At 39.0% G+C, this 13,199-nt stretch overlaps 1 protein-coding gene across 4 annotated transcripts in view; it reads right to left on the bottom strand.

The window, feature by feature from the left end:
• Positions 1 to 7,745, bottom strand: part of akap9 (A kinase (PRKA) anchor protein 9) — a 70,958-nt gene extending 63,213 nt beyond the window's left edge. For all 4 annotated transcript variants that reach the window (XM_042434600.1, XM_042434603.1, XM_042434601.1 and 1 more), the window contains exon 1: positions 7,500 to 7,745. In XM_042434600.1, the coding sequence (XP_042290534.1) occupies positions 7,500 to 7,547 (48 nt within the window). In that variant the 5' untranslated portion in view covers positions 7,548 to 7,745. The remainder of the gene's footprint in view (positions 1 to 7,499) is intronic.
• Between the last annotated feature and the right edge of the window lie 5,454 nt (positions 7,746 to 13,199).

Raw genomic sequence — 13,199 nt, 5'->3', positions numbered from 1 at the left:
AATGCTTTTTTCAAGCACACCTCACAACCATCTGCCCTCAGAGTTCCACCCTCTGAGCCATACACTGATGAACTTCAGAGGTGCTGGCCAGACCCCGAGGCGTTCCTCCACCTACTGACCTGACTGCAGGGCTTTGGCTGTCATGAAGGATGCCCCCCAATATGGTATAGATCAGATGTCTGCCCTTGATGCTTCCATTGCCCCTCTGATAGTATCTCCAGATGAAACCCTTAGACCGGATGCCCGTTGTCCATGCCCGCAGTGCAGGATCACTGATGACCAATGACCAAAATGACGTCCTTACCAAAAGCTATGATATAGCAGCTCAGATGGGGCGCAAACTCTCTTTCCCACCTAGTTCTAGCTCTATCGAAGACTCTCCAGACTGCCGGAGAGTGAGTGATGCTTCGCTCCAGGTGTTTAGAAAAATAATCAATAATGAAAATAATCCTTAATTGCAGTCCCAATTAAGTTGTTAAAGTAAACTCAGCAATTGTTAATTGACTTTAAAGTATTTTGCTCTGGCAGTGCTGATTTTATGAACCTATCTGGTATACCCCACTCCTGTTGCAGCAAGATCAGCAAAAAAAAGTAAGCATTTTTAAACAGGTCTGGCTTGGTGTTCCTGTACAAAAGGTTAAAGGCTGACACGACAGAGCTAAGAGTGGGTGTCAGGGCCAAGTCCCCCACCTACAACTCACAGCTAAAAGCTCAAAGGGCTTCTGATATGTGCCTTTGCACCTCCACACATGCCCCACCCCTCGTCCAAATATACCCACCTATCTGTACTTCCAGAAGTGTTTTATCCATCAAATACCGGGGCACACTGAATGAGATATGAATGCATTACAGCCATACAGGGTGGAAAATTTGGTGGTTACAATGACAGAGAGGTTCTGATAACAGGAGGCTGATAACACAATAACATGGCTATCCTTTGATTTTGACACAATTACACACTAGCAGTGGTGTGCGATAGTATGCAGTGGACCTGCCAGCAGAAATAACCATGACTCTTTGGAAACATCTAGGAAACGCCAGGCTGTTGGTGAGCTGCTTATCATAGCAGGCTGCCCTACTTGGCTGGGCAGAGCAGAGCATTGGCTGAGCATATGGAGTACTGGAGACTGTGTAGCTGTATCTCCATCTGGGAAAGCAGAGACTACGTAGGTGTACCACCATCTGCTGTCTGAAAACATTTACACAGGCATATTTTTTACATAGGCTTTTTTAAAAATCTGCATCTGATAGTGGCTGACTAACAGCATCACTAACAACATCCAAGTAAACTGTTTTTTTAGGCAGTAAAATACACTAAAATGCAATTACAACCTAGTGTTTCTGGGAGAGGTGGGTGACAAAAAACAGTATTTTGATTTACGGATGAGCACTGCTGTTCATGATTTGTTGTTTATATGTCTAAATCTTTTATTTAGAAATTATGAAAACCCAAATAAAATTTGTTTTTCATCAGGTTAAGTTTCAGTTTCAAGACATTACAGAAACAACACACTGTAGCACAGTTGGACGATAATAGGGTATGAACCATGAGCTGATTTTAATTTGTCTACTCTAAGATACTTTGCCATAATGTTTATACTGAGGTGGCTATACCTTTAATAACTCTAGGTGTGTTAGCTATTGTGGGCAAAGTTGGAATCAATGAGCAGGATTGATCTAGAGCTACAACTAACGATTATTTTCAATATCGATTAGTCAGCTGATTATTTTCCCGATTAATCAGCTAATTGTTTGGTCTAAAAAACATCTGAAAACAGTGAAAAATGTCCATCACAATTTCCTTAAGTCCAAGGTGACATCTTCAAATTGCCTGGTTTGTTCAACCAACAGCCCAAAATCCAAAAGATATTTGGTTGAATATCACTAACTAAGAAAACCACCAAAACCTGACAAATGACATGACATTATGGCTCACTAGCATCTTGATCTTCTGGCTTTAACTAGAAGTCATCTCAACTGTCATTATAGCAAAAATCAGTGCATGATAAAACTTCATTTAAAATGCTTTTGAAAGAAACAAATGAACACATGACAACATTGTGGAAGGTATGATAAATATAGAGATACAAAGCTCAGGAATCACCTTTCAACATCAATAACTCTTTTGCATTTGTGAACTCATGACGTACGAAAACTCAATGGTCGTCTCAGATGATCATAACTTTTATGCCTCAGGAAAAAGTACACTGAATGCACGAGTCTATTTAAAGCACTTCATCACCAACTGGAAAAGCAGTTAAGTACATGTGACCCCTGGTCATTGCTTAATATACTGTTTACAGGTGTGAATTACAAAATGTGTTATTATATAAATAAATAACTAAGTGGAGTTCTGTAGTTTGTTGGATGCCTGTGAGAAACAAAGAATTGCTGAAAACAGAAAAGTTGTGGAGCCCAGAGGAGACGGTCATAACCTCCCATGTCATGTGTCTGTGACAGTGCCGCCAACATTGTGTTAGTCAACACCGAGCTGCTTCAGAGACTAAATCATTTGCTTTACACTCATTCCAGTTAGCAAGTAACAATAGCTAACAGGCCTGACGACAAAGCAACTGCAACTACTTCTGCCGCACCTGATTCACCACTAATAAAACAGTAAGAGCTCCGTCTGTGAAATGGATTACTGGTCATAAATTATATATGTACATGCAAAGACGAGGGATGAAAGAAGCTTCTATGCAGAAGTCTCTTCACACTGCTAAGACTGTTGTCAATGGAAAGTCGGGTCATTTCAGCGGTTTATCCTAAGACAGCAATAATTTTCAGCATGTACATATTGCCAGTGAACAAACAGTTGAACATGATGACAAGAATCATAGGAACTGTTTATTTAACATTAAGGCAATGCATTGCCAGCAAGCACAGCAGAAAGCGTTCTCGTCAATCATAAGCTGCTCTGATTCCATTTGCCTGTCAAATATTTACATAACATCCTCACATGTCTTTGCCTTTCCATGAACTCTACGCTACAATCAAAGTCAAGTGTCCTCATGAAATCTACTGAGAAATTTTGAGGCTCTCATGCAGCAGTATCCACCTAACGACGGCTGGCACAGTCTCCCTCCCAACCCCAGAAACAACAGCAGGCAGCGAGCGACAGGGAAATGTCTCTGGAGACAGCTGCTACTCCAATGAGGCAAAAAACTGAGCTAGAAGGATAAACACACAGGACCAATTTATTACATTAGACCCACATCGACTGATAGAGAAAGAACAAATCCAATCACCCTGTCTGATGGGTCTTTTAGTGGACTTGTCGGAATTTTTAAACCTTGACCATTCATGTACAACAGCGTGACATGGCCCTCCCAAATTTAAGCTTATACCAAAAAATTTCAGGTTGTTTTCTGTAGTTTGTTTAAATTATAGAATATATTTTAATGCATAACAAACTGCAGTTCAGCTGGAATAAAATGATGAACTACACTTTTAAATCTGTTATTTGGAGCACACCACATGGGCCTAAAAATTGTTTTTTGTGACCAAACAAACTGAACTTAAGGAGTTAACACATCAAGGTTTTAAATACACTGCAAACAGTATTATCGCGTGAATACAACCCAAGTGTCAAGCTACTGGCACTAAAGCTGTGATGAATTATCTATGTTGAGAAAACAGATACTAGTTCCTCTCTGGGAACCTGTACTCTCACAGTGACACTGAAACCTCAACAGGCTCCAAGGTGGCATCGATACATTAGTTTAGGGCTGCAATGACATGCATTTGTAGAACTGCACAGAAAGTTAGGTTTCGTCATCCAGGCTGTAGCTAATTAAAACTGGAAAGCTGTTTGACCTTCACATTCATTTAATCACCTGGCAATCCTTTCTCAAGCATCACAGCATGGCATTACAAAAGCTTAAAAGTATTCAATAAAGAAATTACAGATGATAAAGAGTGCAGCCTAAAAGTAAAACTCAAGAGTGTCGAATAAGTCAACTAATAAACTGTAGAAGCTGTGGTGGTCAAAGTCTGTGCATCACAGAGCTGTGCAGGGTATGTCCATAATTAGTCACCTGCAGGATTTAACATTCAGGTCTTCATAAGTAGATTAACCTGTACTTTTGCTGTTCTTAAAACCTCCAGTGCTGCCTGACAGTGAAACCGACCTTTAGGATAAGAAAATGGTCTCTTCAATTGAAGCAAACTTTATCGTTGCTGCAATAAAAGGTCCTTGCAGGATATAATATATGGCAGTGGTTTGTAAATAATGAAAATAAGGCATATTTTTTAATCAAATTCAGTCACAATTAGTGATCAAAAGTACAAACAGAAAACACATGAAATTCACTGCCATGATGTCTCATTTTGCAGAAGGATACATGAGCTTTGCATGGGTACAAAACCTCGTTATCATAATGGCAAAAGCTGGTTTCAATCATTGAGCACTAGACACATCAGAGAGGCAGAGAAACAAATAAGCATGACATCTTCCATGAATGACGCAGGCATCTCTTGGGCCAAATTAAACCAACACTGCAGTGCCCTCACCCTGAGCCAATCAGTACAACTGCTGGAACAGCAAATGACACACGATATTCCCTGAAGTTTCATTAAAAATCAATGCCGTTCAATATACTGTGTGTGACGGAGTAGTGGACAGACAGAGCGGGACTGATCCTCAGACTACAAGGAAAGATCTACATGAAAAATTAATTGCTACCATAGGTGCAGAGACACATACTTATTGGCAGCAACCACTCAGATAAAACATCTCTTGTGGATGTTTCAATTGATAAAAATGTAACTGTGCTTCTCGACAACAGACAATTTACACAATTCTTTCCTGTGAGTGGCACTACAAAGTGACTTTACAGAGGCCATGTTGACGCATCTTGACAGTCTGGATTTAGACAGTGAGGAAGAGATTTGGAGGAAAAAAGTAATAAGGAGAGAGTGTTCAAGTCACAGTCTTCTCCCCTTCTATCAAAGTCTGAGTTTCTTTGACCTAACACAAAATTTTTACGCCGCCTCAGGGCCCAATGATGCAGTGATGGGTGCTTTTCAAGTACAGCTTTTAAGATGATACTCGAGAGTGCATCTGTCGTGTAACTGGAGAACAGACCCCGAGTACTGCATACTCCATAATGCTGCTAATGCACATGTCAATATGGTCCATTTTGTAGCAGAGAAAAGTGAAGGCAACAATACATCTGCAGTTAGAGGCTTAGAACAATACCCTGGCAACACCAGCCCACAAAATTTTTGTTTTGCTCATTCTCTTGTCTGACTCAATAGGCGCTTGCTTGGGACAGACAGCATTTCAAGCAGGCAATACAATAGATGACTGACACGTCTCTCGTCCCTCATACATCAACATGAACCCATGCTACACCTGATTCAAAAAACACATTATCCACTGAGCTGTCTCTGGTCTTTGCTTTTTTAAATTTTTAACTGGAAAATCACATTGATTCTGTATAAATATACATTTTGAGGCATACATATACTATGCAGACTTTATTTTTTACCTAAAAAAAATAGTTTCAACAAATAGAGACATGCCATCATCTCAACACTCCCCACTGTTCACACTTTGGTCCAACACATATCTGTTTAGGATTTCGTCAGTTCTTGTAATATTTTCCAGACTTGAGTCTTGTAGCAGATCTAAACTTTCAGGATCCAATCTGCATTTATGAGGCTAGCAGAATGAGTGATGAAGTCCTGGATATCTCTGCTAACTATTAACAATGTGTTATTCAGTGAAATATCTTGTGAAGTTTCTCCCCTACATGTGAGGGCATGGTGACATGGTACCATGTAGAAAAACAGCGGTGAAATCCTCCTGCAGTACAGAGGGGCCTTTTATAAACCAAAATGCCAAAGCCACAACCAAGGAGATGGTCTTTCTCGTGGTCTCTCCCACTGTGCAAACCTAAAAGCCGGAGCACCAGCTCCAAAATGAAAAGTGAACTGACCAAATAACACAACAAAGATAACACATATGTTGAATGTTTCTCTGCAGTGTCAGGATCAAGCTTGGAAAGTGTTTGGTCTGCTTGATTGAATTCATTCTGACCCTCAACACCAAATCTTACTATAATTTCAGCAGGGGTTTATAGAGAACCTCAGCTTGACAAAAACTGTAATTCTAAGAGTTATGAACAATTAACAAGAGTGGTGACAACAATTTTTCACTTCTGTGCATACCCTCGTGTATGTTAATGGGGTGGACAAAATATTGGGAACACTTTTCAATATAATGCACTCAAGTACACCACCACCCACTACAAGCTCCTTAATAAACATAAAGTAGAATTATCACCTTTCTGATAATGTCAACAAAAACTGAAACGGTATAAGCTTCATAAAAGTAGAATTTATAGCAGAGCTGTTGTATTGGTATTGTGCTCAGTGAGTGTACATGCTTGATCCCAAGAGCCACATGTGTTCTGGGTGTTTTATTATCACACTGTTCATTATTTATTAATATGCCCAAAGTGGAGGTCAGTGAAGTAGGAGCGGGTCTGACCAGCTTCTGACAATATTGTCAGATATTGTTGTTAAGATTATTATCTTCAGCACAATACTCAAGATCACTCTCGCTAACCCTGGACAATTCAAATCACTTCACCTCAGTGTGTAATTGTTTTCACTGGGTATTATCCTTGTTTCGTCTCTTTAACTCTGCGTGTTTTCTTTTCAACTCTGTATCTCAACATCATTACAAACAAGGGAAACCTCAATGATTTTTGAGGCTTAAAATAAAGGTTTTATTGAATGAATGAATAAATTAATAAATGAATGAATGAGTGAATCTCCTTGCAGGATTATTACTGACAGAGTTCAAACCTAAGTACACAAGTATACAAATATCAGCCACATACAGAGAGGCTCTGCAAGGTCATGCTATAGTTCACCAGAATAAGCAAAGCACAGAAAGAGCGTCAGATCTGTGACAAAATTAATAAAAATGACGTGGACCTCTAGCAGGGTTTTAAAGAGGGGAAAATGAAGCATTATCCTGAAGGTCTGTATCAACGCTGTTTTACAACAGTTACTGGATGAATGGGGGGGGGGTGTCCTGACCTAATTGGTGATGAAGCAAATGTAGCACAAGTTTGGCATGTGGGGCCGGTGTGTTTACTCAAGCTAGTGGGGTTACGTCCTGTAAATCCTGTTACACCAGCCAGACAGCCTCACTCCTTCAGGTGGCGTTTATAAGCCTTCGATAACGATGTGACGGCCTGACTGGTGGGTGATCATTATGATTGTAGTGCATCACGCATTCCAGTTTCAGGAAAAGTAAAAGGAAACGGCATGACAAAGGAGTATGTGGCGGGCAGCAGCCATGCTAGCCCCCCCTCCCTGGCTGTCAGAGCATGTTTCCTGACAGCTGAGAGGGAGGGGTTGGGGTGGGGGGAATAACAGCTGACAGACCCAACAATGAGAAAACAAGCTGTTCACAACATTAGGTCACTACTTTAAAGCCTTGACAGCAGTACGAGTGAGTTATACAAACACTAAACTCCTACCTTTGCTTTGCCGGCCTCCAGCTTCTTCTGCCTCTGCTCGTCTTCCATCACCGCGGTCTCTGTGGCTGCAACAAGAGGGAAACGGCTTCATACGAGATATCAACGAGGAGAATCTAAACAGCTCGCTAAATATATCTCGTCTGGATTTTCCAGCTCGCTGCCAGAGACTTCCCACTCGCATTTACTAGGAGCTGTCTCCTTGTCGGCAGTCCGCCGCCATGTTTTCCACGTAAACATGAGACCCGTCTATGATGACGTCGTGTAGGTGCCTTCGCAGCCACGCCCACCGGCATTCCACTAGTGTTGCCTTCAAGTGCTGTCAGAAAATGCCACTGTATGTCCGGGACGGGATCACAATTTTTCAAGTCTGTCCTAAAACAATGGTCAGGTGCCAAAATGAACACTGAAACATGTTTTTCTTGCTGTAATCATTCCTCCTGTTCATACTGGCCATTAGAAGATCCCTTCATGATGCACTGCCAGCGTAAGTGATGGGGGACAAAATCCACAGTCCTCCTTCTGTGCAAAAATTTATTTAAAAGTTTATTTGAAGCTAATATAAAGCTTCCACCATCCAAATCAGTCTATAGTCATATATGTCTTTCAAAGTTACTTCTTAGTGCCAAAATCCCTCTTTTTGTCATGATCCTTCCACTACAGCTGAACATGACACTGTCCGTCAAGAAACAAGGAGGGAACTTTGTACTAAATAACCAAATATCCACTTTATTTGACTAACTCAAATGGCAAATCAAGTCAAGTCATGTCAAGTCTTTTTTTTTATAGCCCAATATCTTATATAGCACAAAACACCCTTGAATCAAATAAGTAAAAACTCCCTAAAAAAACAAAAAAAACTTTAACGGGGAAAAAATGGAAGAAATCTCAGGAAGAGCAACAGAGGAGGGATCCCTCTCCCAGGACAGACATGCAATAGATGTTGTGTGTACAGAATATACAGAATAGAACAAGAAAGACAAATTACAGAAATACAGCATGGAAAACAGGATGACTAAATTATAATGGATTTATAATATTTTTGAAGCCTCATATTATCGTCAGATAAACTTTTAAATACATTTTTGCTTTAAAAAAGTACTGTGGATATCATCCCCCATCGTTTCATCCCCCATAACTTACATTGAAAGTGCATTTGAATTTTATCTGAATTCTCAGTCTTAACAAACTTAGTCCTTAGAACAGATAAGGTAATTATAGTAGGTGATTTTAATATTCATGTAGACGTTGATAATGATAGCCTTAGCACTGTATTTATCTCATTATTAGACTCAACTGGCTTCACTCACTGTTTTAACCACATCCTAAAGCCATCAACCTTTCTCTAAGACCCCATCCCAACTACACTGCTTAAGGAAGTCTTACCCTTAGTTAACACCTCTTTACTATGACTATATGATCAATCTGTCTTTAGTAACAGGCTACGTACCACAGTCCTTTAAAGTAGCTGTAATTAAACCTCTTCTTAGAAAGCCTATTCTTGATCCAGGTGTTCCAGCTAACTATAGACCTATACCTAACCTTCCCTTTCTCTCCAAGATCCTTGAGAAAGCAGTCGCCAATCAGTTGTGTGACTTTCTTCATTACAGTAATTTATTTGAGGATTTTTAGTCAGGATTTAGAGTGCACCATAGCACAGAGACAGCACTGGTGAAAGTTACAAATGATCTCCTAACTGCATTGGTCAAAGGACTTCTCTGTATTTGTCTGGTTAGTTCTTCATACTGCATTTGACACCGTTGACCATTACATCCTATTACAGAGACTGGAACATTTAATTGGCATTAAAGAAACTGCATTAAGCTGGTTTAAATCCTATTTAACAGATCGATTTCAGTTTGTACACATTAACAATGAATCCTCTATGCACGCAAAAGTTAGACACAGATTTCCACAAGGTTCTGTGCTTGGACCAATACTATTCACCTTATATATGCTTCCTTTAGGCTATATTATTCGGAAAAACACTCCATAAAATTTTTATTATTATGCAGATCATACCCAATTATATTTATCAATGAAGCCAGATGAAACCAATCAGATAAAGAAACTTCAAGCATGACTTAAGGACATAAGGACCTGGATGACCTGAAATTTTCTGCTACTAAACTCAGACAGAACTGAAGTTATTGTATTTGTCCCTAAACACCTTAGAAACACAATGATATAGCTACTCTAGATGGCATTGCCCTGGCCTCCAGCATCAATGTAAGGATCCAGGAGTTATCTTTGATCAGGATATGTCCTTCAACTCCTACATAAAACAAATTTCAAGGACTGCCTTATTTCACCAACATAACATTGCAAAAATCAGGCACATCCTTTCTCAAAAAGATGCAGAAAAACTAGTCCATGCATTTGTTACTTCTAGGCTGGTTAATTACAGTTCCCTGTTATCAGGATGTCCCAACAAGACTCTAGAAACTCTCCAGCTCCCTGTAAAATCCAGAATAGAATTTAAAGTCCTCCTCATCTACGAAGCCCTTAATGGTCAGGCACCATTATATTTTAAAGAGTTCATAGCACTCTATTACCCCACTAGAACACTGTGATTCGGTTGTGGACCACCTGCTGCCTGTGGCTGTGGACTGCCTGCTGTCCCCTTGGTCCAGCTTGATGCCCTCTGCTACTACTATTATTATTAGTCATATTTGCCCACTGCTACCACTATTATTATTAGTCATATTTCTATTCTTCTTATTATTATTATTACTATTATTATTGTTATTATGTTGTTGCTGTGTTTCTCTGTGTCTCACGCTCCCCCTCCTTCTTTCTCTCTCAACCCAACTGGTCAAAGCAGATGGCCGCCCACCTAGAGCCCGGTTCTGCTCGAGGTTTCTTCCCATTAAAGGGGAGTTTTTCCTTGCTGCTGTCGCCAAATGCTTGCTCACGGGGTAATGTTGGGTCTCTGTAAATTAGAGTACAGTCTAGACCTCCTCAATGTGAAAAGCGCCCTGAGATAACCTCTGTTGTGATTTGACGCTATATAAATAAAATTGACTTGACTTGACTTGAAGGGGATCTTCTAATGGTCAGTGTGAACAAGAGGAATGATTAAAGCAAGGAAAACCTCTTTCAGTGTTCATATGGGCACCTGACTGTTGTTTTAAGACAGGCTTGAAAATTTGTGAATCTATCCTTTAATGTACACCACACAATACTACAGTTTTGATCAGTGGTGACAGAGGTATTAAGATATTATATTTAAGTAAAAGTAGCAATACCACAGCAAACAAATACTCCATTACATGTAGAAGTCCTGCATTAAAAAATTATGAAGTACAGGTACATAAGAATTAGCAACAATAGGTACTTCAAGTATCAAAAGCAAAAGTAGTCATTATAAAAAATGGCAATATTCAGCATAATATTTATCATATTATAGTATTGGAATATTATTAATGATGTATCAACGTATAACCAGCATCTCAAGGTGGAGCTAACTTAAACTGCTGTCGGGTAGTGAAATCTATAACAATCCAGTATATTTTAAAAAGCTCATCATACTGTATGTTTTGTATGTAAAATCTTGTTATTGTTATTGGTATGTTATTGTGTATGACTGGTGTGTAGACTTTTGCTTGCTGTTCAATAAAGTAAGAATTTTCCATTAAAGAGATAAAAAGCTGGTAAAATAGTAAAAGAAAATATGTTGCCCTTAACATTTTGATTGGACCACATGGCTCTGTTATTTTGTTTCTGTGTCTTTTCTGTTTTAATAGAGGTACAGATGTGACAGAATCTTTTAATGTCACAGTTTATATACGGCAAGTTTTCTTATACTTATAAAACATTTAATTAACATGTCTAATGATAATAGTTTTCATAATGGCCAGGATTTTATTGTATCATATGCAGCCTGAATTCTCCTTAAAAAACGTCTGTTCAGTTTCTATGGTAACAAGAGGAAAGGTTGCCAGAGCTGTCCCAGTTGAAAGGCTTCCTTTTTAACACTAAATATTTTCAAAGCTGTATTTTCTCCTAATAAAGGCTTCAGACATCATTTCACATTTTACAGCATGACACTTGGTTGGGCTATTTTGTGAACATCTCAAACAATGGTGGAAACATTTGAGCTTCCTTTGCTGAATGGGACAGCAGGTAACATGAGAGACTGGCATCAGTTTCTTGGACAGATGGAGGTGATAAAGAACAGTATGGCCAATATTTTACTAACAGACAGACTCCACGTCGAATCGATCTTAGTATGAAAATGGTTCATTAGATCAAGATATGTGATATCTGCAGACATTTTCAGCATATAATTCAGCAGTGATAATTGAGCTTGATAGAAGCCAGAATGTATTGTCGTGTTGTTTCTCTTCATTCATTCATTAATTCTCCTACATGAATTGCTAAACCAATTGGAGATGTGGGCAATGTTTCAGAGGTAACCTGGAACCATGGCTAGTGATAACCAAGCACATAGTCAGGTTTCAGAAATGCTGAGGTAATTTTTTTTACTAGATTCTGCCTTGTTTATTTTATTCCTGTATGTTATTTGTTTATTTTGTGTTATACAAATTAATGTTATATTACTTTATCATAAGTCCAAATTTGCTAAACGCAATCAAAGAAAGTTTGGAAAATTCCATGATTATTTTAGTTTTTTCACATTTTCCACATTTTTTTTTTAACAGTGCAACTACTCTATACTCCCCTTAAATTCCCACATTTCCAGGAATATTATCTTGGTGGAGAGATACTAATGTTAATGTAATTTTCCTAAAAACTGTGTATTCGTAGAATGTAAACTCCTCCTTGACCTCAGGTTGTTATAAAACCGCCTAAATTCCCAGAGACAACACAATGTTTGTTCTGAATTTGAACTATGACCTTGGTGGCATCCTCCAAATATCTATAAAGTACTATTTTAGGCCGCAGTCCATTTACCTTGTGGCTCAATATGCTCCATACAAAGTATTTTGTAATAGAAAACCCACTACATTCACAAGTTACCAAAATGTGCAACTTTCTATTCTGCTTCGTAGATGACTGATTTGAAACATACCAGCGGCAGCAGCAGCAGGAGATGACGCTCTGTGTCTTCGGCTGACAGGAGCTGAGCAGCTTATAGTCTGACAGATCTTGAATTCCACCCATCTTCTTTTGGACATTCTTACGAATTTGATCCCACCTGTGAACACTCGTTTGTGCAACAACGTCCGTAGGAACTACTGAGCATTTGAAAGTTTTTGTCACTTTCTGAATTATTGATTCACTGCAGGAGTACTGTGTCAGCAGTTACCCCAGCAACTTTACCTGGTAGGCCATCAGCAAATGGATCAGGACAGAACATCCATGTAGTATTATAAACACAAAAGCAGACATATTTATGCAATGACAGTAACACATAACATTTTCAGAGGGCGCTACACGGGAGCTACAGTTTCCAGTATATTTGGTACACCTGGCTTAAACTAATCCAGTCTAAAACAACAGGGGCACATTACTGTAAATCCTACCCTCATTAAAATAAATGAGGTGGACAAAATATGAAAAACACCTCTAAACATTAATAATTAGAATGAAAAACCCCTAAAACAGTTTCAACAAAAAAAAATTAAGGTATTGTGCCATCCCTTTATCAGAAATTTTAGGCTTGTAGTGTTTCTTTTCATTCTTCTGCTCTTCAGTGCACAATGTATTTGATTTTTTTTCATACATAAATTGCTATAT

Source organism: Thunnus maccoyii, chromosome 15 (genome assembly GCF_910596095.1).
Source record: "Thunnus maccoyii chromosome 15, fThuMac1.1, whole genome shotgun sequence".
NCBI classification, from domain to species: domain Eukaryota; kingdom Metazoa; phylum Chordata; class Actinopteri; order Scombriformes; family Scombridae; genus Thunnus; species Thunnus maccoyii.
Note: the sequence above shows the minus strand (reverse complement) of the source record. Positions and strands in the feature narration are given on the sequence as shown.